The sequence below is a fragment of the Eubalaena glacialis genome, chromosome 13 (assembly GCF_028564815.1).
Source record: "Eubalaena glacialis isolate mEubGla1 chromosome 13, mEubGla1.1.hap2.+ XY, whole genome shotgun sequence".
In the NCBI taxonomy this organism is placed as follows: Eukaryota; Metazoa; Chordata; class Mammalia; order Artiodactyla; family Balaenidae; genus Eubalaena; species Eubalaena glacialis.
In genome coordinates, this window is record NC_083728.1 from 59,165,097 (window position 1) to 59,188,150 (window position 23,054).

At 53.6% G+C, this 23,054-nt stretch overlaps 1 protein-coding gene across 2 annotated transcripts in view; it reads right to left on the bottom strand.

Annotated features, from left to right (window-relative positions):
- Positions 1–1,450: 1,450 nt before the first annotated feature.
- Positions 1,451–23,054, bottom strand: part of SRL (sarcalumenin) — a 29,906-nt gene continuing 8,302 nt past the window's right edge. The window contains exons 1-6 of one of the 2 annotated variants that reach the window (XM_061209141.1): positions 11,046–11,066; positions 9,263–9,364; positions 8,047–8,142; positions 5,513–5,629; positions 4,289–4,522; positions 1,451–2,392 (exon numbers count right to left, since the gene is read on the bottom strand). In XM_061209141.1, coding sequence (XP_061065124.1) covers positions 1,581–2,392; positions 4,289–4,522; positions 5,513–5,629; positions 8,047–8,142; positions 9,263–9,299 — 1,296 coding nt within the window. In that variant the 5' untranslated portion in view covers positions 9,300–9,364; positions 11,046–11,066 and the 3' untranslated portion in view covers positions 1,451–1,580. Of the gene's footprint in view, positions 2,393–4,288; positions 4,523–5,512; positions 5,630–8,046; positions 8,143–9,262; positions 9,365–11,045; positions 11,067–23,054 lie in introns of those variants that run through there. The other variant, XM_061209142.1, reaches the window with a different exon arrangement.

Sequence of the window (23,054 nt, forward strand, 5' to 3'; positions counted from 1 at the left end):
GGATTGCAGTTCTCCATGTGGGCCTAATCTGATCACCAATTTGCCAATTTGCCTCCACTGCCTAATCCTCAGGGCGCCTCTCCCTCTGCTTCGTCTTCACTGTCCTTCTGGTCCAGGCGACCCCCTGGTGCTGGTGGGTCCTCCTGGTGAAGTCCCCCGAGACAGGTCACTCCCAGGAGGGGCCGGGTCAGTTGTCACTCGGCAGGAGGAGGCCCGGCCCGGGCCGGCCCGGGTCTCCTGGACTTAGACTCTTCACCCACCCACTTCCCATCAAGAGGCTTGTCCCCTCCAGGCTCTTCCTTCTGTCCCCCATCCCCATTGCCCTCCGCCAGGCAGGCATGACTCTCATAGCTAGCTCCTCCTCTGTGCCCTCAGGCACCTGTTATCTCCCTAATCTCTCTTGGACAACGTAATACACACACATTCACACTCATTGGTATTTGAAGGCCAGGCTCCCCTACCATGTGCGCTCGGTGGGTATCAGCATCAAGTTCAGGTGGGAAACTGAAGGTCAGGCCTAGGTTGCCACCAGCACCAAGTGGCTGGTGCTGGTTCTGACTCCTGGGAAATTGCTCCGAGTTTCGAGTGTCAGCGCATCAGGGAACGGAGAAGAAGGGAAAGGAAAAGCCATGTGATGAAAACCAGGAAGGAACGAATCTTCTGCCAAGTGTCTCCACGGAGAAGCTGTGGCAACAGCAAGAAGCTCTCCACTGTCCCCTCTGAAACCCAAAGCCTTTGGGGTCTGAGTTTTCCAAGACATGCAATAGACAAAGACACACTGCAAACCAATTAACCCTCTGAGCCCTGCCGAGACTTTCACTGAAGTCACTTCTAACAAGTAAATTACCTGAATGCATGGAACAGTCACCCTCCTCTTGGGGCCAAGGAAGGGACTGAGCTTCCTGGCTGGCTTAGAAAACAATGCCAGAGAAATGGCCTAGGGGAGGCAGATCCTTCTCACCGGGAATTCTTGTTCTCTCTCAGCATTCTGGTATCCTGAATCGTTCCCCACCCCTTGGGGAAACAGGGGAGAGGCCTGGGGGTAGGCTCAACACCCAGGTTGATTCAGACCCTGAGAGACTGTCTCCTGTTGAAGCCAACCCAAGCTCAGGAGGCAGCCGAGGGCTGGGGACAAACAGAAGACTGTGTGTGGAAGGCAGCCACGTGGACGGAGCAGACAGCCCTACGGAACTCAAATCTCCTCTAGTTTCCCAGCTTATCGGGGAAAAAGGAATTTCAGCTGCTTTTAGCTCATGTGATGCTCGTTAATCCAGTTTACACTAGAATTTAGCTGCTCTCTGTCCCTCCAAGAGGGGTCCAGGAAAAGTAGGTGTGGCCTGACGTGCCTCAGTCAGGTTCCTAATTGAAGCAACAAGACAAGCATGCCACAATTCACAGTTTCCACTCCCCCCCCTCGACCCACCCCTTACCCCACCAACTGGCCTCAATTAACTCCCAAATCTCCAATGCATAACGGTTCCTGCCAGTGTGGCTCAAAGGGTTAATAAACCAGGACTTCTCAGACAGTTAGGACACAAGCTCATTCACCAACAGGAGCCCAAGAATGGCGACACAGCAACCTAGGGTTTCCTATAGCGATTCTTTGGGGTTTCGCCACACCCTGTTTTGTCACAGTTGAGAGCACCTGGATTCTTCCCCAGCCCAAGGCTTCCCAGGAGGCTGGGGAGCTCCTGGGTGATGGCCCGCTCAATCTTATCCAGAAAGCAACCTCCCATGTAGGAACACTGCTGGGACAGGAGCTTGAAACTGGAGATAGGGTTGATGCCAAAGAAGTCCTTATAGGCCTCGCGGTTGGGAAGGTCAAATTTGCTGACGTTGGTCTTTGCCAGGATGGTCTTGAAGATGTAGAATTTATCAGGGTCTTCCACAATGTCCTTAAAGACCAGTTCCCCATCACTGAAGAAGGTCATTTTGTCCTTGTACGTCTGCAAGTAGCGGTCGACCAGGAGGGCGTGAATGCGGACCCGGATGGCATACTGGCGGATGAAGGCAATCTTGTTCTCCAGCCTGTTCTCAATCACCTGATTCAGGTCTTCCAGGAGGGAGATCTCTTCCCTGAGAAACAGGTCCCTGTGGGTGTCGGGCTTGTAGTCATATGGCCAGAAGGAGCTGACGTACACCCTTGGGGGCTCCGTGACGTTGATGAGCGGGGCCAGGCTCCAGAAGAGGGCCCCATAGACCCTCATGAGCATCTGCATGGCCAGGTTGTCGGCTTTGTTCAGGATGATCCTTATTTGGGACTCGCGCCCCTTCAGCTGGCGGAAGAGCATCTCCAGCTCCAGACCCACGTCCAGCTTGGTTGGGTCAAAGACAACAAAGATGAGGTCCGCTCTGTCGATGAACCACTGGCACACGTCATTGAATGGGTAACCTTGGGGAGAGGGAGCGAGAAGTCAGGCTGGGCAGGCCCCACCCCAAGCCCCTCGCCCCTCTTTCCAGAACCAGACCACTACGTGGCTCGAAGGAAGTAACGGCATCAGGGAGTTTCCAGGTTTCTAAAGACTTTTAAAGAATTAATTACATATCTCCTGTCCCTTGTCAACCCTCAATCAAGAATGGCCTGGGGGGGGACTTCCCTGGTGGCGCAGTGGTTAAGAATCTGCCTGCCAATGCAGAGGACACGGGTTTGAGCCCTGGTCTAGGAAGATCCCACATGCCATGGAGCAACAAAGCCTGTGCGCCACAACTACTGAGCCTGTGCTCTAGAGCCCGTGAGCCACAACTACTGAGCCCATGTGCCACAACTGCTGAAGCCCGTGCGCCTAGAGCCTGTGCTCCACAACAAAAAGAAGCCACCGCAATGAGAAGCCAGTGCACCACAAGGAAGAGTAGCCCCCGCTCACTGCAATTGGAGAAAGCCCACTGGCAGCAACGAAAACCCAATGCAGCCAAAAATAAATAAATAAATAAATAAATTTATTTTTATAAAAAAAGGATGGCCTGGGGAATTCCCTGGCAGTCCAGTGGTTAGCACTCCGTGCTTTCACTGCTGAGGCTGAGGGTTCAATCCCTGGATGGGGAAATAAGATCCCACAAGCCGCGTGGCACTACCGAAAAAAAAAAAGAACGGCCTGATCCTTGTTTTAATCCACAATGGAATCCAAGGCTCCAGGAAAGCAAAACACTTTTTCCAAATGGAGATTTTCCCACTGTCTGAAAAGATCTGGGCAGTAGCAAAGATGTTGAAGGAAAAAAGCCAGGGAATTAGAAGGAATAAAAGAGAAGGTGCCTTAATTAGGGGAAAGAAACATGGACCTGCCATCAAGACCTGGACTAGAACTTGGGCTCTGCCACTGGCCAGCTGAATGTTAAATGCTTTTAAGCCTTAGCATTTTAGCTGCAAAATGACACGAAGAACAATAACACCTAAGATGATATAAAGATTACGATGCTGCTATAAATTTAGGAAAGCACCAAACTAAAACTGCCAACCTGTCACACAGCCAGCTCGATACATTCTAATTCCTTTAATTTATTTCCAAAATGAGAGGACTAGGAATACCTGTCTTGAAATGTTTCTAAAATGATCAATCAGTAATGCATAAAATTATCCTATGCATTATAGGAGTGCAATAAAGATTAATTTATTATTATAATTATTAGTGATAATATTATTACTAGCTATAAAACAGGGTTCTGGTTATAACCAAAATGAGAGTTATAACCATAAACTGAGATCCGCCATCTGGTCATATATTCCTACAAATGCCCCGTTATGACTCATCTCTGCAGACGGCCCTGCGTCGTAGTGACACTAAGTGGCACTCCCCTGCCACCTGAAGGTAAGCAGAGCTTTGGAAAGTCTGAGACAGGCTTCTATTGAAGCAGGCCTGGTAAAGCAGATACTGGGACTAGGAAGAGTTGAAAGTCAGGTTTAACCCAGATCCAAGTTAGCCAGAGGTCAAGTACATGGGGACTGGGATCCAATGAGTCCAGGCTCTTGATCACCCAGACACCCTGGGCCTCCCAAAGGCAGCTCAGTCCCAGCACAGACCTCAAGGAGCTCCTGACAGAGAAGACCAGGCTTCCCCTTGGGAAAACGCTGATGGCCTCCAAGCCTCATCAGTCCTTGGGAAGGGAAAAGGATGAGGTACCCCACACCTAAGAGGCACCACAGTGACAACAAGAAGGGGCTGGAAGCAAAGAATGCATCCCCTGGTCTTGGACAACACTAGCCTCTCCCACGTCTGCCTTCCATCCACTGTTTAAAATATTAACAGTTTTCTAAGACAGCGCTCATGCTGTTCAGAAATGATTGTTAAATTACCTCTTTCTTGTTGCTTGCGGTTCTCAATGATGCCTGGCGTATCCACAAATGTGACCCGCTCCAGAAGTTTGTGGGGAACCTCAATGCCGATCAGCTTCTCCAGGAAATTCTGGCCAAACTTCTCAAGGGGCGAGAATGACCGGGCACTGTCAGCAGCCATGACGATACCCTCGATGGTCTTCAGCTTGGGCCCGTGCATGAGGACCGTGAACTCGGAGGTGGTGGGCTCGGCGCCTGCACACACAGCATGGGGTCAGAGGGGACACAGTCATCTCCGGGGAAGCGATCCACCACCAAGGACATGGACAAGCAAGATGTTTCACGGAGGGCTTGCCACAGGCGTTGGATACTATGTTTGCTAACCCAGTGGCTTCTTTCTTTTTAGTTGTGATAAAATATACATAACATAAAATGTACCATTTTAACCATTTTTAAGTATACAGTCCAGTGGGATTAAGAACATTCACGTTGTTGTGCAACCATCACCACCATCCATCTCCAGAATATTTTCATCTTGCCAAACTGAAACTCTGTCCCCATCAAACACTAACTCCCATTCCCCCACCCCCCGCCCCTAGAATCTCTTCTGCACTTTCTGTCTCTATGAATTTGACTACTCTGGGACCTCATATAAGTGAACTCATACAATATTTGTCCTTTTGTGTCTAGCTTATTTCACTTAGCATAATGTCTTCAAGGTTTATCCATGCTGTGGCATGTATTAGAAATTCATTCCTTTTCAAGGCTGAATAATATTCCACTGCATGGATGGAACACATGTTTTTTATCCATCATCCATTGATGGACATTTGGGTTGTTTATAGCTCTTGGCCATTGTGAATAATGCTCTGTGAACATGGGTGTAACTGCTGGTTTCTTGCATGTAATCTTCATTATTATATTGAAGACACGTATGAATATTTTAATTTTTCTTTTTTCTTTTTTTAATCTGTCATATTTTATTTTTTTAATTGAAGTATAATTGACTTACAATATTATGTTAGATTCAGGTGTATGACAGAGTGATTCAATAGTTTCATACATTACAAAATGATCTCCACAATAAGTCTAGTTACCATCAGTCACCACACAAAGTTATTACACTGTTGTTGCCTATATTCCCTGTGCTGTACATTACATCCCCTGAATGTTTTCATTCTTCAAAATGCTTTTTACATATGACACTAAAATACCAACAGTCACACAAGAAAGTCTCACTGTTACCTGTATAGAGCTGGTAGCGAGTGTTTTCCAGCCCAAGGAGATAGTTTATCATGGTGGATTTGCCAACACTCCACGGTCCCAGGAACAGCACCATTGGCTTGGATGTGATTTCCCCATCTGTGGGCAGCAGGGATGAGACATGGAGGTGAACTCACAAAGCTCCTTACTGCGGAGGGACAGGGTTCTTCACGCTGAGTCCCAGACAGTCCATCTTGAGTTGTGGGATTCTACCCTGAACCAGAGAGCGTGTCGCCATCAGAGGCACATCTCATGCTATGTTAGTGCAATGACCCAGTTAGAGGACATGGGAAGACAGCATTTGGGCCATGCACAGATCCGCAGCACACCGGCCCCAGAGTGGGAAGGATCAATTGAAGTCAACTCCTCCTGGTTCAGATCTGGGGGTGAACGGTTCATAAAAGGGGCAGGAGAGAGCAGCCATGCGGGGAGAGGCTGCAACACCGCTATCTGGATTGGTAACCGAACAAAGGACACAGAAGAGGCTTATACACCCTTGGATGGTCTGGACTCGGGCGCTGCCTGTCTCCTGCCTGCCTCCCTTTAACTGCACCTCCCGACACCCCTCCTCAGGCTCAGCCCAAGCCAGGCTCCAGGGCCGGTCTCAAATATTAGTCTCCAAAGTCCACGGCACATTTGCCAGTGTCCAAGACCAAGCGCTGACTCGGCAATTCTCGGGTTCTTGTCCCATGTTGGGGAGAACACCCTGCCTGGGCTTCCCCAGTTGGGGTCCCTGAGCAAGAAAAGCAGAATTCTCCAGGGCTCGGGGAAGGGGCAGTGAGAGGCTTCTTCCTGCTGACTTACAGCCCCTCCTTGAGCCCTGAGACCAAGATGGTGTCTTGTGAGGGGAGAGCACGTATTTATTACCTGAAATTGGTACCAAGCCATGCCCCTTCCTCCCTGCTGGTAAAGACACTCAGTGAGTCCTTCGCACTGCTGGGTGTCAACCCCTGGCTCGGGGACAGGAAGGGACTGGCGGGCTGGGGGTTGGGGGTGGCAGGAGTCCCCAGTTATAGCCACAGAGATCCTACAAGAAGCCTTTTTCCCCAGGCGCAGGCCAGGCCAAGGGGAACTGGGCCTTGCAGCTCTCCCGCGAGACCACCCCAGCGGGCTTTCCCGGCTGCTGTTCCCGCTCTCTGCAGCAGGGGGCGGCACTGGCACACACAGGAGGCTGCAAGTGAGGGAACCAGCAGGGAGGTCACACAGGAGGCTGCCCAGGGGCACAGAGGAGCCCTGGCACTGGCGAGAGATGAGGGGAGAGGAGGGAGCCTGGAAAGTGAGATCAGGACACTGGGATGCTCTCCCCACAGAGAAACCATCCCCCTGGGCCGCCTGCCGAAGAAGATTGCAAGGGAATTGTGAAACAGGAAGAAGGAGAAAGTTACCAGTCCTAATTCCAGCTGTGTGGTCTGAGTAGCCCAGCATCTCTCAGGGCCTCCGGTCCACCTTCTGTAAAGCAGGAATAATGTAGGCCCTACAACACCCCATCTGCTGTAGAGCCATTGGGAACATCACGGAGATGATACAGAAACAGCCAACTAACATAGGAAGAGACGTGCAAACCACTAGCCATTAAATGGCAATTAGATGCCATTGTTAACAGGTTTCCAAGACAAGCGACACTTAAAAATGGCCTTGCTGTGGGGCAACAAGAACACTATCCTGTTGTTGTGGGTACACAGAGGACAACCTAAGGCAATTGAGCAACAACTATCAAAATACTGAATTCCAGCATTTCTTTAAAAAATGTATCCTACAAATATACTTGCATGAAATACGTAACACTTATAGCAGTGTTTGTAACGCTTTAAAAACAGAACATGGCAAACACCTCGTGGTCCATCAGCAGGGTATGTTATTTAGGGTGGTGGGTTCACAAGGACCAGAAAGAGCAGCTGTGTGGTGTGATCCCATCTTTGTAAAACAAACGAAAAGACACCCTTGGATATGCTCATGTAAGCAGAGCGATATCTGGAAGTATTCATGAGAAACCGTAGCAGCAGCTGTCTCTGGGAGTGGAATTAGAGAGGCTGGAAATCAAGAAAGAGATTTTTATTTTTCAATCTATACTATTTTGCACAAAACTTTTTTGGCAACAAGTATATCTTATTTTTATGATTTTGAAAATCAATTTTTGAAAGAATCCAGACCCAAGGGAAGTTGAGTTGAGAAGCCATTAGGAGGAGGGAAGGATTCTAGGCCAATCAGGGGACTGAAGACACGACCTGTATGTGAATGGGGAGCCCTTCGTGGCTCTCGAGCACAGGAGGGATGGAAGTTGGCATCTCCATCCTTGGAAACCAAAACTGCCTGCATGAATGCTCACAGATGAAACACTTGCTCTCCCATAAAGCCCTGTGCAAATTAAGGGGCACACCTGCTGGGAAAGGATGGTTCGTGCCACTGAGGTCTCTACCCCTCCCTGAGAACTCAGGAGAACTCCCCTTGAGGGCTCAGGGAAGTGTGGACAGTCAGAGGCATAGGCCGGACCTCCGACCTCCAGACACTAGAGGTACCTGTGATCTCGTGCTGCCGAAGCTCATTGTATTTGTAAGACTGCTCCAGGGGCTTGATGGATGAGTGGTAGATCTTTCGAAGCCGCTGCAGCACCACTGGGGGCAGAGAAGGGCAAGGGTCAGGCAGGGGCTTCACCAGGCAGCTTCACCGCTGTGGATCCATCTCACTCCCCAGGGCGGCTCTGGCCCCGCCTGGTAGGGAGCAGGGGCCGTGCAGTACATCAGTGTTCCTGGGGGGAGCTGGTGCACATCCCAACCCTCAGAAATCTTTAAACCGAAAGGCATCCCCCCAACCCCTGAAAGCCTCCAGAGCTTTTTTTTTAACCTAACCCTCTTCTCCTTCCCCTCAACAGTGTGTCCAGAAGCACCACCTCAGCCTGCAGCTACCTGAAGGCCTTTTCTATGGCAGATGGGAACCCTATCTCCTTCTCTCTGCCCCCCCAAACTGTACTCATGCTTGCCTTAGGTTTAGAGGGCAAGGAGGCATGGCCGCCCCAGCCCTTCACCCTTCACCGCATCCTCGGTGCCCCTGGGAGGATTCAGACATCCCAAGTATCTTCTTGAGAAGAGTGTGGCTCCAGGGAGAAGGGGCTCGTGGGGTGAGGCACAGGGAGGGAAGAACATGGGGCCACCGAGGGTCAGTCTTTCCAGACCCTGCCCATGAGCTGCCCGTCTCCAGCTGTGTGCCAGAGCAAAGCCCTGCCCTGCTCTGAGCTTTCACCAGCTCATCAATTAAGAGGAGACAGTAAGCCCTGCTGAAAGCCTTGGGTTATTACAAGAATGAAATGAAATACTGGACACCAAAGGGCTTTATCAACTGAAAAAATCAAAGCCAAAGTGATGAACAGCCCTCCCTGGCCATGACTTGGAGGCTGCACCGTCCCCAGGCAGCAGCACTGGGATTTGCCTTCCACCCTTTCGCTGGTCCCTCTGCTTGGATCGCCTTTCCTCTTCCCCGTCAACCCAGAGCCCCCCAGCCTTGGATGCTGCTCACAGAGCCTTCTCCATGAAGCCCCCCATCTCCAGGGCGCTCCTCCTCCCTGGGGTGCCTGCTGGCCTCGGAGCTGCAGTCATGCCCCGTCAGGCGCTGCGTGGCCGCTGGCCACAGGGCTCTCCCAGCCCAGCCCAGCTCCCCACCAACACACCACACAGCCCACCCCCCGCCCCACCCCTACCACCCCAGCCCCCCCACCTCCCAGCTCCTGCCCCTGGTTACCAGAGAAATCATCAGTTGGCTTGTCCTCATTCAGCATCAGAGTTTTCTCAATGTGGGAGCGGTCCCTCAGCGGGGCTTCCTCACTCACATCTTCCGCCTCTTCTGGGGAGAGAAGCAGAGAGCAGGGTTAGGGCAGAACTAGGAGCCAGTGGCTCTAGGTTCCCTCCAGTCAGGCAAGGGTGGGGTTGTGAGCAAGTGCTGACCAAGCCTTGCCAGGTTCAACTGCAAGGAGCCCTGTTTCTAGGAGGGAGTTTTAAAATTCAAACTCAACTTGTCAAGCTCCTCGATCCATTTTAGGTATTCAACAACTGTTGCTTGAGCACCTACTACATACACCAAGCACGGAGCACTGCGTTGTGAATGCCGTGGTGCCCAAAACCGACCCAGCTCTGCCCTTGTGGAGTTTTCTACAGTCTGGCGGGGAGACGGGGTGTAATACCTGGAAAGTAATACAATTACAGACAGCGATGGGGGTACGGAAGGAAAGATTCCAGAAGCTAGGAGGGCCTAAGAAGTGTGCCTACGAAGTCTTAGCAGGGGGAGTTAGAAAACTTCCTGAGAGGAGTGGTTTATAGGAGTCTGCATTTTGGGTTCTAAGAGAACCACTGGCCTGGTCAAGTGAGCATTTTATCAGGAAGAGCTGCTACAGGGAGTCTTGGGGAGCAGAGTGGGGAGGGGGGAGGGAGGGCGGGAGCACTGCTGCTTCTGACCCAGCAAGAGATGTCTGTGACCACCTGAGGCTTCAGGGAGGGGTGCTCACATTCCTGGGCCTCTAACATCACAGCTGTTTCTATAGCGGCTGATTGCACAAAGGATTTTAGGTGATAGAAGGAGGATAGACTTGGCCTGTGGGGCAGAGGGAGACCAGTTCCAGGAGGGAAGGGAGAAGAGAAGAATCAATGTGCCTCATGCAGCACCTCAAGAGAGTGATTCTTTCTGAGATCAGATCCAGAACTAGGAGGCCAGGGAAAGGGGAGGGGCTTGCTCCCCCAGTGCGAGTACCTGACAGGTGTGGAAACTAAGCTCTGCAAGGAAACCTATGTTGGAAAGTGAAGATTGACCCCAGTGCCTCCATCCTACAAGCCAGTTCTTGGTTCAGGTCAATGTACTTGGTGGATGAGGCCACACCTCCCTAGGATGCTGCAGCCTCCAATGTTGCCCAGCAGCTTTGGCCCTGCCCACCCCCCCTCCCTGTTCCCCGGCCCAGAGAGCAAGCAAGGCTGCTGCTGCTCCAGGTGGACGGACATCTGTGGGACATTAGTGTCACAGACAGCCTGAGGTTTCTTATCACCATCCTGACATGACCTAGTCTTCAAGGGGAGACCCCAGGAGCTAGCCCACCAACATGGTCCCCCAGTGCCCCCTCACACCCACCAGCCTGCCTCCGGGCCTCAAATCCTGCCACTATGCCCCCCACCCCCACTCGGTCCTTTGGGTTAAGGCACTGGTCTGTGTTAAAGTGCATTGAAGGACCTTAACCGGTAAGTTTCTGATGGCCTATAACGTGATCAGGTTCCTCTGGGCTCTCCAGGGTCCCTCCGAATTGGGGATAAGTGGCTAATGAACAGCCCGAAGGCACCCCGAGGGCCGGGCAACCCCCATGGGGCCTCCACCCCACGAACCCGGGGCTGGCTGGGGGCTCTCCCGCCATGTGGGTCCCTGCCTGCCCCTACACACAAGACCTCCGGGAAGACCGCAGCCGCCCCAATTCCCGGAGCAGCCGCCACGCCCCCGCCCCCGCCACCCCCGCGGAGGTGCCCGGAGCAGCCCTGCGATCCCCTACCCTGAGGCCCCTCCTCCTTGGGCTCCAGCGCCTCGGCCCCCTCGGGCCCCGCGTGCGACTCCTCAGCGCTTGGTCGGGCCCCCTCCTCCCCACTGCTCGAGCTTCCCGCCGCTTCCTGGGCTCCTTCCCCGACTTCCTCCCCGGCTTCTTCCTCCTCCGAGGCGCCCCCTGATTCTTCCGAACTAGACCCGTCGCCGCTGTCCTCTTCGGATTCTTCGCCCCCCTCTTCTTCGTAGGAGGCCGCGTCCTCATGGTCCTCGGGCATCCCCTCTGCGGGGCGGTCCTCCTGCGCGCCCCCCACCTCTGCGCGCGCGTCCGACGCTGGGCTGGGGCTGGGGTCCCCCTGGTCCTCCGCCCCCTCCGCGGCTTCTGCGTCCAAGTCCGCGACTCCATCTGGCAATTCTGGCTCCGGGCCGGGCCCTGGGCTGCCCTCCCCTCCTGTCTCGACCTCCTTGCTGGGAGAGTCCCCTGAGTCTTCAGGCTCTGGGGGCCCTGCTGCTGCTCCCTGCGCGGGGTCGTCCCTTAGCGCCTCCGCGGCTTCCTCGGGGACCTCGCCACTCCCAGCTTGTCCCTCCGCCTCCTGTCCTGGGCCCTCTCCTGAGCTGAGCTCTGGCGCTCCCTCCTCCCCGGGCGCCGCCTCCCCTCCTGGGGGAAGGGCGCTTGCTCCAGGCGGGCCCGTATCTTCCTCCCCGGACCCCGCAGGTTCCCCGGGGGAAGTTGACTCGGAGGCTGAGGCTTTGCAGAGGCTGGCTTCGGGATCAGAGCCCAGGCCGTTGGTGGCGGGGGCCCCGGCGGCTGTCTTCTCAGAGCCCCCAGCCTCCCTGCCATCTGTGGGCTGAAGGAGCAGGTTCGTCTCTCCAGGGGCCGCTTCTGCCTGAAGCGCCCTTTCCTTCTCCTCTAGACTTGCGTCTCCAGCAGAGAAATGATTCTCCAACAAACTGCCAACATCTTCTGTGCCACCCGAAGCGGAAACTTGCAGTTCTAGATGATTAGAACACGATTGGTAAATGTCAAGGGGTTGGCACTCGCTTTGCTTCTCAAAAGTCTAACTCAGCCTAGCTCCTGTCTCCAGGAGAGCGGTGTGGACCAGCGGGACTCTGGGGCTCCTCCCTCCCTGGTCTTCATAACCGCCCTGCGTGGCCGGCAGAGCCTCCCTCTTGATGGGAGCCGTGGCTCAGGGCGAGCCTCTGACCCACCCCGAGCCCCGCCCCTGACCCTGCCTCTCCAGCCTCCCCGTGGGGATGGAAGTTGGGCGAGCCCTTCCAGCCCTTCCTCTGCGTTGTGGGCAGGCACGTGCAGCCTGGCTTACCAGGAGATCTTTCTAGGATAGGACAGATGCATGTCCACCCCACCCCTTGTCAGTTCCTAGAGTCATTAACCAGCGTGCTTTTTATATTGCTACCAGCAAAGTAGTGAAAACAGGTGTGTGCTGGCCAGATCCTCTTAGGTTAAGGGGCAGAGCACTTGGGGGATTACTTGTGGCTCTCAACCTTAAGTCACACATCCAATTCTGTCCCCTTAAGGGCAGGCATTTGCTGGCCTCTCTACCTAAGATTAGAGGGGACATGGCCTGAGGAGGAAGAGATACCCAAAACGGGCAGGCCTGGGCTTCCTGGTGGCCTTAGCGAACCCCTCCTGAGGGGATCCCCTTCTAAGGGCCCAGAGCTTTACCGGGACAGCCAAGGGCACTGGGAGAGCAAAGCAGAGGGCAGGAAGGGGCCCAGTCTGTGTCAGATGCCTCTGTCAAGGGACAAGTGTGATTTATTTGGACAATGGGGTCAAAAGGGAGGGTGGGGCCTAACGCTTCTGCCCCCTCCCACCAGGCTGGGACCTGTTTAAGGAGAAGACCCACAGAGGGGGAACATCGCCGACACATGGGGATGAGGGGACGGGACCGTGGGTGCCCTGCCTCAGGGTAGCTGAGACATCCCTGGGTCTCCCTTGATTCACAGGACTCTTTCTGAGGAAGCACCATCCCTCCTCCCTGCTGGGTACAGCGCCTCCTCTCTCAGGCCCAGCTCTGCCTCCCACAAAGAAAAGCCACTTCTTGGGGGTACCTACCCCTTCTGCCTCAGGGTACCCACCCCCTTGTTCCCTGAAAGCTGGGGAAGCCTCCAGGGGCCAGGAACAAATATTTTCTCATTAACCCTCACAGATACAACCTGCTATCAAATTCAGAAGGATGGGAAATTTGGGTGCCTTTTATTATAAAGGAGCCCACATGTTGATATAACACTTCCCCCAACAACCTTCACATTTGTGACCACATTCACCTCCCTTATTACTGTCAGCCAGGTTTCAGAGGTGAAGGTCTAGAGAAAGTCTTTGATTTGCCCAAGACACCAGGCAGCTAGAGGGCAAGTGGAACCCAGAACTGCCTGCTCCTTGCCCAGGCCTTCCATGCTACGCTGTGTTGAGGGGCGCATAGAGGAACCCCTTCCTGCTGGTACCTCGCCCCTCCCTGCATGCGCCCTCTCTGGCTCCTGGATTGCAGGAACCAAGGCTTAATCCTCCCTCTGTTCCCAGAGCTGGGACCCTGCCTGACCACCAGAAAGTGCTATGAAGATGTCCATGGGGAGATTTGGGTACAATAGGAATTCCTGGTCCCTTAGTGGGGGAGCTGGAGGTTACTCATTAAAATTTTCTTTCATTACCACCTGAATACCTGTAAGTCCTGATTCCTTTGCTTGCATCTCTATCTCCCCCCCCCACGCGCCCCCCCCCACCCCGACAACCTCTGGAAAAAAATCTTATGGCAGGAATTTGGTTTAACCCAAGAGACTGACAGGCCTCTGAGCAGCAAGATATATGTGAGATACATTTGTACAATTATTCAGTCAGTGTGCCAGGCAATGCTTGAGCACTTTATGTATAAAACATGAACTTACTTGATCTTACTCAACTTGCTTACTTCTGTAAAACAAGTCTTACTCATCCCCATTTTACAGATGAGAGGACTGGAATCAGAGGCACTGAATGCCTTGCCCAACATCACACAGCTAGCAACTGGCTGAGGCCATTTAACTCCAGAGCTGCCAAGGAGATTGCCTGACCCTACAGAAGGGTTCTACCCTGCCCCCTACCCCATCCTACTCCCCCTAACTCCCCCGCGCTACTCAGCGTGTGGTCCAGGCCCCTGCAGCATCAGCATCACCTGGGACCCTTGTAGAGATGCAGACTCTCAGGCCCCAGCCTAGAACCACTGAATCAGAATCTGCATTTTAACAATTCATTTGTTGCATATTACAGTTTGAGAAGCACAGTCTACATGAGCTCAGAAAACTGCCTCTGAACCAGTGGTTCTTGACACTGGCTGTATATTGGAATCACCTGGTTCTTGATCCTACTCCTCTCCCCCTCCTCAGAGGTTCTGATTGAATTAGTCCAGGGTGTAGCCCCAGCATCAGAACTTTACCCCCCCAAAAAAAAATATTGGGGAGTAATTCTAACATGCAGCCAAAGCTGCAAACCTCTGCTCAGCCAAATTATCCTGACCCCAAGGCTTCTGCTCTTGGCCCCTCCCCACTTACATGCCCACTGGAGGCTCCCAAATTGGATGGGTCACCAGGGCTTTGCATTTGACCTTGAAATAGCAGTGGTCAAGGATTCTCCTCTAGGGAATCCAGCCCTTTCCAACAGGCCCTGTCACCCTCTACTATTAATGTTGTTGATGATGATGGTGGTGATAGTGATTTTGATGGTGTTGATTATGGTGATGATGGTGGTGATGATGATAATGGTGATAGTGATTTTGATGGTGTTGATGATGGTGGTGATACCGGGCTGAACAGACTGTGGGTCTGACTGCCTGTGGCATTTCTAATATTGTCAAAACACCCTCTGTCCTGGTTGGGGTGAGAGAGCTGCATCCTCTGAAGGGAGATAAGGACCCCAGACTTTGGAGATATACGTGACCTTCGCACTGTTGTGTATTTCCACGCCTGGGCCCTGGACAGGAAGTCAAGTGGGTATATGTGTGTACACACATTTACATCCATACTCTTCCCTGGGTTTTATGACTTAGTGCCAAGCTGCCCCTGCCCTTCCGCTAAGCAATCTGGAGTGAAAAAAAAAACCCAGGGTAATGGTTTCATGCTCTGTGACCTTCCTTCCCAGGCTAAAAATAACTTCTCTGACAGAAAGTCTCTCAATGGAACAAGCCATGCCATTGGGTCCCCAGAGCTCAATCCCCAGGAAGCAGCTGTGCCATTGGGCCCAATCTCTCCTCCAGGAGGCAGTCAGAGGCTTCAAGAGCCTCCAGTTAAACTCAGTTCAATTCTGTGAAATCAAACCCAGTGTCTTACCACCCACCCTGGCCTCCCTAGGGTCTTGCTGAAGCCCCCTAGCGGCCCTGGAGGAGGGGTGGGGGACGCAGAGGACCCACGACATGCTAGCCAGTGTGAGAGCCTGGTAAGATGAGTCTCAGTCTACCCCAGGACATGTAGTACCGCACTGTATGTGCTAATGTCAAGGCAGCCGCCCGGGCCCTGGACAGGGTACGTGAATAGCAAGTCCCCAGCTCAGCCTCGGCGATCATGGGAAGGCCCCTGAGCCTGACAGGCTGGTGCCCCAGGCAAAGCACAGCATAAACTGGCTCTGCTTTCTCTCCTGACACCCCCTCTGCCATCAGCCTTTCTCTGGGGGGTGGGGGGGGTTAACCATTCAGCTGCTCCCCCAGCCTCCCACAGCCTTAGCAGGAACCCCAGGCTCAGTTCCTCTCTCCTCTCTCCACCACCAAACACCGGACTTTTTTCCAGCTCCTAACTCTTCCCAAACACTTTTGTACAGACTCAGGTTACTGCGGAGTTGCCAGGGGACTTGGTGAGTCCACTGCAGAGGAGGAAGCTCTGGCTGGGGAGCTTTAGAGACTTGCCCAAGATCGGGGGTAGAGTTGGGACAGAGCCCAAGTTCATGGCCCTCAGTCTAGAGTTCTTTCTGCTCCCACATGGTTTGCAAACCACATCCCATGAGATGCTAGCGTTCCATGGAAGGGCCTAGTGGGTGAGGGGAGATGAAGGAGCTGGGGTTCAGCCACCCCCTTGGTACTTTCTGCCCAGCAGCTCTCCTTGGGTCTGTCTGTCCCACTGCCTAAGTCGGGTGGGGTGGGGTGGTTGACAACCACTCTCCTGCCTCCCCTGCCTTTTCCCTAAAAATTCCTCCTCTTGATCATTTTCTCCAGCAGCCCAAGAAGCCCCCCGTCACAGCATCTTTCCACTTTGCTGATCAACATGCACCCAGCACAGAGCTAGATGACATCTGACCTTCACACGGAACTTCATACTTCCCCAAGTAACTTCATGTTCTTCATCCCCCCCAGCAGTCCTCTGAGGCAGGGAAAGCAAGGATTATTAACTTCTCTTGAAATGAGGAAGCAGACACAGCAAAGTCAAGTGTTGGCTCAACAGGCCATCCAGGGCTGGGCTAGCACTCAGGCCAAGAAACAAAGCTGAGCTCTCTGGACCGCAACAAGTGGCATCCGAGCCCTGCAGGGCTTTCCCGGCACAGATGCCCCATCTCTAGGGTTGGGTCAGTGTGAATCTGGGTGTTTCACAAGGTGATTCTAATGAACACCAAAGTTTGAGAATCCCTGCTCTGGGTCACCCTCAGTACCAAGTGTCAGGGAGTCTGTCTCGAGTTTGGAACTGGACCTCGGGAGAAGAGAGGTCAACACCCAAGATCTTTTGTTTGGTTGACCTGCTTTGGCCGACCTCTTCACGGACCAGAATGTAGACTCAGTTCCAACCTTCCAAGTCTCCTTAGCGCATGTTTCCAAGCATCTGTTGACGTGACTTCTCATCCGTTTGAACTGAAACCATTGAGTCCAAAGTCACACACAGGTAGAATACACCGTTACTCATACATGATGATGCAGATGCGTCATCAGTAAAAAAAAAAAAAAGTCCTGGTGGTACAATCACTTTCCACTTCTACCTCTGGACACACCTGTCCCCGGGAGTCAGGAATAGTGGTCTGGTCGTCCAGGGAGTCCCCCGTCTTTCACCAGGCTGTCCTCTGCCCAGACGCTGGACGTCTCATCTGCGGTGCCTGAGGTGCAGCGGAGGGCACTTCAGAATCAAAGTTCACGAGGCCAGACCGGCAGCCCAACCCCTCCGTGTTCTAGATCCTGTCCCTGAGCGCTCCTGGACTGAGCCAATGGCAGTGACCCCACTGGCATCACATTTTTTCTTGGCCTTATTTATAGAGTAAATATTCACTGCTCAGGGCCCCTTGTTTCTTCACCTCTTGGATGAGTCTTCAGATGGCTTTACAGACGCTGATGCTGAAAAGGAACTTAGGAGGGAAGTGCCTACCTCCTCCTGGGACCCTGAGACCCTCTCCCTCACCGTTCTGTGGGCCCCTCTCTCCTCCCCCCAGACAAGGAGACCAGGCAGCCATTCTCGGAAGGTTCTTTGGCTTCCTGGCCAAGCTCCTAAAGTCAAGGCTAATCCCACCAGGACAGCTTGTCCCGGGCTGGACTCTAGCCCCAAAATAATTCACCCAGGGGATAGGACACAACGATGTGGCAGCAGTCAGTGGGAACCATGGGATGGGGGTCAAAAGGGACCTCCTCACAGACGAACTGGTTTGATTTCACTGATCAGGATCCTAAAACTCTGGTAAGTGATTATCCCAAGACCACAGGGCTAGTTAGGCTAGTTAGCAGTGGGCTGGTTCTGGAACCCAGCTCTCCACCAATTCCGAGTCTCTTGAGCTGTCCCAGCATCTGGCCACTCCCCCGCCCACCCCGAAATGAGAGGGGGTGAGTCAGCCTCAGACGGACAGCGACTTCTCTGCCTACCCTCTTCTTCCTCCCTTTGAAAAGGATGTTCAAGACTTCAAGACAATTGTTTTTAACCCATAAAGTCCAGAGATTGACAGAATAACTCCATCCCCCTTCCCCACCCCTAATTCCCGGGAATTCTTGGTTTGGGAGGTACACAGAGGAATCGCCTGGGATCTCACAGCCATGGTGTACACACGTGCTCAGTACTGACGCCCTGAGGATTCATGAATATGCGTGAGCACTCACTTTCAAAAGGCAAGTACCTTTGGAAGAAGCAAAACATTAAGCCCTAAGCCCTGGGTGTGACTCGATCATTAAAGGGATGCTCACCTTTCCCTGCCTGAAGTGAGCACAGATCCTTGCAGGAGTCGTTGGCAATACTTCATTCAGAGGGGCCGAGGTGGGTGGGAGGGAAAAGGAAGGAGGGAGGGATGCGAGTTGGATTCTGAGACAGGCTGAGGCAGGCGGGTGGTTTCCCCCACCTCCACCTCCTCACCCGAAGAAACAACTTCCCTGGGAGCTCGAGGACCACCTCTGGGAGGGCTGATGGTCTAACTTTGGGGTACCAGGCAGGGAGCAACCCACTGGGGGCTAAAGGAGTGTGGCTCCCCAAGGTCGTGGTCAGATAAACGCCTTGGGTTCAGGTCAGAGCTGTCATGGGCTTGGCAGGTGTGGGGGAGCAATGACACAGACCCACCCCCTCCCCGAGCCAGGGAAGTGGGAGGAAGCTGGTTTGGTTCTCGAGCTCAGGAACCAGATCTGACACCTTCCTGGGCCAGGCCCACATCTCAGGGCTTTCCTTTGCCGCGAGACCCAGAGCCAGATTGGTCTCTCTGGACACCGTTAGAAGCCAGGAGAGCTGGGCTCTGCTCCTTGGAGCCTTCCTCACCGCCATGCAGGTTAGTATATGGGCTGCCCCTCACTCCCCACACCCAGCTCCATTCACCCATAAAACGCAGAGAATGATACCTGCTTTGCCAACCCCTTCAGAGTATTTTAAACATCAGACGATGTTTAAAAACATTCTACAGGGAATTTCCCAGTGGTCCAGTGGTTAGGACTCGGCGCTTTCAGTGCCGGGACCTGGGTTCAATCCCTGGTCGGGGAACTAAGATTCTGCAAGTCGCATGGCCAAAAAAAAGCATTCTACGAATGTCAGGTATGATAATAATAATTTCCTAGAAGAGCAAAGATGCCAGGCCAAAAACAGAACAAGCTTTGGACAGGAACCAAGCTGGCTCACCTGCACCCTACTCCCCTCAACCCCCTGTTTCTGGGGGTCAGTCAGTGGGCCAGGCGAGGTCTTTCTGCCCGGGGTCCTTCTCCCCTTCTTCCAGCTAGAAGCAGCTCAGACAAGGAGCTGTGGGCACCTGGGGGTGGCCCAGCTCTCCGTGGTTCCCTCTGGCCTGGGTCAGGAACAGACCTGAGCTACCAACACTCCCGGGCCCAGACCTCAGCCTCCTCAGCCCCAGGCTAACTCCTGTGGCCACTGACTCCCACTTCCAGGCAGCCCTGACTCACCCAGAAACTTCCACGGCCACACTCGCCTCCCTCTCTGTCTTCTGCCTCCCGGGCCCCTCCCATCCAGCTGTTGAAGTGAGGTGATCCTGCACTTCGCCCCAGTGCAAAGGCATATCAGGGGCCATATCTGTGTGAGAACAGGTGAGGGCCCTTCCCCGCTCTGGGAACCGGCAGCACGATGGGAGATAGGCCACTCGAGTTGCCCACGTGGCCTCACCGCCGTCCTTAAGACCAGTGAACACAAGGAGCAAAACAGTGAGCCCTTCAGGAACGACTCAGGCCTCGGGGACACTGCTTTGGCCGTCCCAGACACAAGGGAGAGCAGCTCCATCTCCCCCTCAGCGGCACTTTGCTTGTCCAGCAATCAGAGCTGATGTTTCCACGGCTCGGAAGGGCCTCGCACACCGGTCTGCATGCCCCGACCACCGCAGCCCCTTCACCTTGGCACCGCCAGCAGCTCTGCCCAGCTCCACAGCTCTCCCCCCACCATGCCAGCTCAGGGGTGAGGCGTCATCCTTAGCAGATCTCACCCCCAGGAGCCCCTGCCACCAGGTCTGCTCAGAGGAGTTTAGGGAGGAAGGTCAAGCCAAGGGGGGAGGGTATACATTGCATGATTCCATTTACATGAAATGTCCAGAACAGGGAAACCCACAGAGGCAGAAAGCAGATTAGTGGCAGCCAGGGGATGGGAGGCTGGGCAGGGGTGGAACAGGGTAGGGGGTGGGGTGACTGCTGATGGACACGGGGGTTTCTCTTTGAGGTGAAGAAAAATATTCTAAAATTGACTGTGCTGATAGTTACACATTTCTGTGAATATACTAAAAACTATTGAATTGTACACTTTAAATGGGCAAATTGTAGAGTATATTAATTATACCTCAATAAAGCTGTTCCAAAAATGGGGCTTCCCTGGTGGCACAGTGGTTAAGAATCCGCCTGCCAATGCAGGGGACACAGGTTCGAGCCCTGGTCCAGGAAGATCCCACATGCCGCGGAGCAACTAAACCTGTGCGCCACAATTACTGTGCCTGCGCTCTAAAGCCCGCGAGCCACAACTACTGAGCCCATGTGCTGCATCTACTGAAGCCCTCACTCTCTAGAGCCCGTGCTCCGCAACAAGAGAGGCCACCGCAATGAGAAGCCCGTGCACCGCACCGAAGAGTAGCCCCCGCTCACTGAGAAAGCCCGCACGCAGCAACGAAGACCCAACACAGCCAAAAATAATAAATAAATATAAATTAATTAATTAATTAATTAATTAAAATTTAAAAAGATAAAGCATTAGGACATCCCTGGAGGTCCAGTGGTTAAGATGTGGCACTTTCACTGCAGGAAACTAAGATCCCAGGGCTCAGCCAAAAAAAAAAACACATAAAGCATCTACAATTCTTTTCTTTCTCCAAAACCTTAGTTGAACCTGTTGTCTACCTTCAAAATCTATCCTCAATTTAACTGTTTCTCCCCCACCCCACCCCCCGCCCCCACCAGCCCTGGTCCCAGGTGCTGTTGTCTCTCACCTGGGCTGTGGAACAGCCCCTTCCTGAGCCCCTTGCCCCCTCTGCACACACCCTCCAACGCTGCCCACCCCCACCCGTCTCTGTCTCTTTGCTTTGCTCTTCCGGGGAGCGTCAGGCCCCCCTTCCTCCCTGTGCTGTGCTTTCTGCTGGGAATGCTCCCCACATAACTGCCTAGCTCTCTCCCCTCCTTCCCTGAGTCTTGGCTTCTGGTCACCTTCTCTGCCAGGCCTCCCGGCCACCCTGGTGAGGCTACCTCCCAACCCACCTTCCCCTCTTTCCATCCTAGTCTCTTTCTCAGCTGCACCTATAAATGTCTAATGAACTAGATAACTTACTTATCTGGTTTCCTGTCTATCAGAGATTTTTGTATCCCAGCACCTGAACAGCCATTGGATGGATGGATGGATGGTGGCAAAACATGAGGCCTTCCCTTAACTCAGGAAGTTCAAAGTTCCAGAAGACAGGAGATTCAGGACCAGGATTCAGAACCAGAGAAGTACCCATGGGCGGGGTCACTTTACCTGCCCAGTCCTATTATTTTGTGATCAAAGGGTCCTAGGAGTATCTGCCTTACTAGCTCAGGAGGTTGCTGTGATAACCACGATCTGGATTCCTAAATATAAAGATCCTCCCGTTAAAGAAATAGCAGCTAATTGGAGGGGCGGCGGGCAGGCAGGAAGAGAGAACTCGCTTCCTGGCGGCAGAGTTTCAGTGCCAGGCAGGGATGTGGACCCCGGGGGCTCATCGTAGGAGCTCCTGGGGTAGGGGGGGTAAGGCATTTTGGGTGCAAACTGGATTCACTGGTGAGCATTTCTGGAAAGGCGAGGGGCCCCTGGAGACCTGCCCCCACCCCTGCGCTCCTCCAGAGCCAGGACAAGCCACAGAGAGCGCCACAGAGACAGTCACCAGCTCCCAGAGCTGGCCGACACCCCAGTCTCTGGGTTGGGGACCCCTAACTCTGCTGTGAGGAGACCCAGACACCTTCCAGCTAGGGGCTCCTGCCGGCAAGGAGAGCGTAGGAAGGCAGAGGCCGAGAGGTGGACCCCTCGTGGATGGCAGCAGAGGGTCACCGGGAAGTTCTTTCTCCAAGTGGCGTCTGCAGAGTAGTAGGAGGGGCCTGCACCCTGCTCCTCCCCTGCCGAGCACGTAGGAGACAGTGCGGGGCTGGGTGCTGGCGCTCACTCCCCAGGAGGGTTTCTGGGTTCTCAGCTCACTGCTCTCCCCATCACACGACCAGCCAGAAACCAGACCCCCTGCCCTCAGCACATGCCTATTCCTGGAAAATTCTCCCCACTGTCCTCCCCAGCACCACCGCTAGGCTAGGTGCTGCTCCTGGAATCCCCTGCCCCTGGCCAGCTGTCCATCCATTCATTCAACACACTTGTCCAGGGAGTGTCAGCAGAACTCCAGATTAGCCGCTGGTGCAATCGCGTAGGCAGTGGGGCCCGAGAGAGGACCAAGGAAACAGGTGCGACCACCTGGGAGAGAGACGAGAACAATCTGTTCATAGCCAGCAACTGCTCAGCAGCCTGGGTCCAGGGCTAAGGAACCGTAGTGGTTGAAGAGCGTCCCATCTGGAACCTCAGGATGTGACATGATTTGGAAATAGGGTCTGTGTGGAGGTAAGTAGTCAAGATGAGGTCATACTGGATTAGGGTGGGCCCTGAATCCAATGACTGGTGCTCTTATAAGAGGAGGAGAGGGCTTCCCTGGTGGCGCAGTGGTTAACAATCCGCCTGCCAATGCAGGGAACACGCGTTCGAGCCCTGGTTTGGGAAGATCCCACATGCTGCGGAGCAACTGAGCCCATGTGCCACAACTACTGAAGCCTGCGCTCCTAGAGCCCGTACTTCGCAACAAGAGAAGCCACCACAATGAGAAGCCCGCAGACCTCAACGAAGATTAGCCCCCGCTCGCTGCAACTAGAGAAAGCCAGTGTGCAGCAACGAAGACCCAACGCAGCCAAAAATAAATTAATTAATTAAATTAATTTAAAATATATATATTAAAAAAAAAAAAAAAAAGGAGGAGACACACAGAGAAGAGGCCATGTGAGGACACAGGCACAGATTGGAGAGATGCACCCACCAGTGCAAGGAAGGCCTAGGCCTGCCGACCCACCAGAAGCTGGCAGGAAGGATCCTCCCCAGGAGCCTCCAGAGGGAGCGCGGCCCTGCCCACACCTTG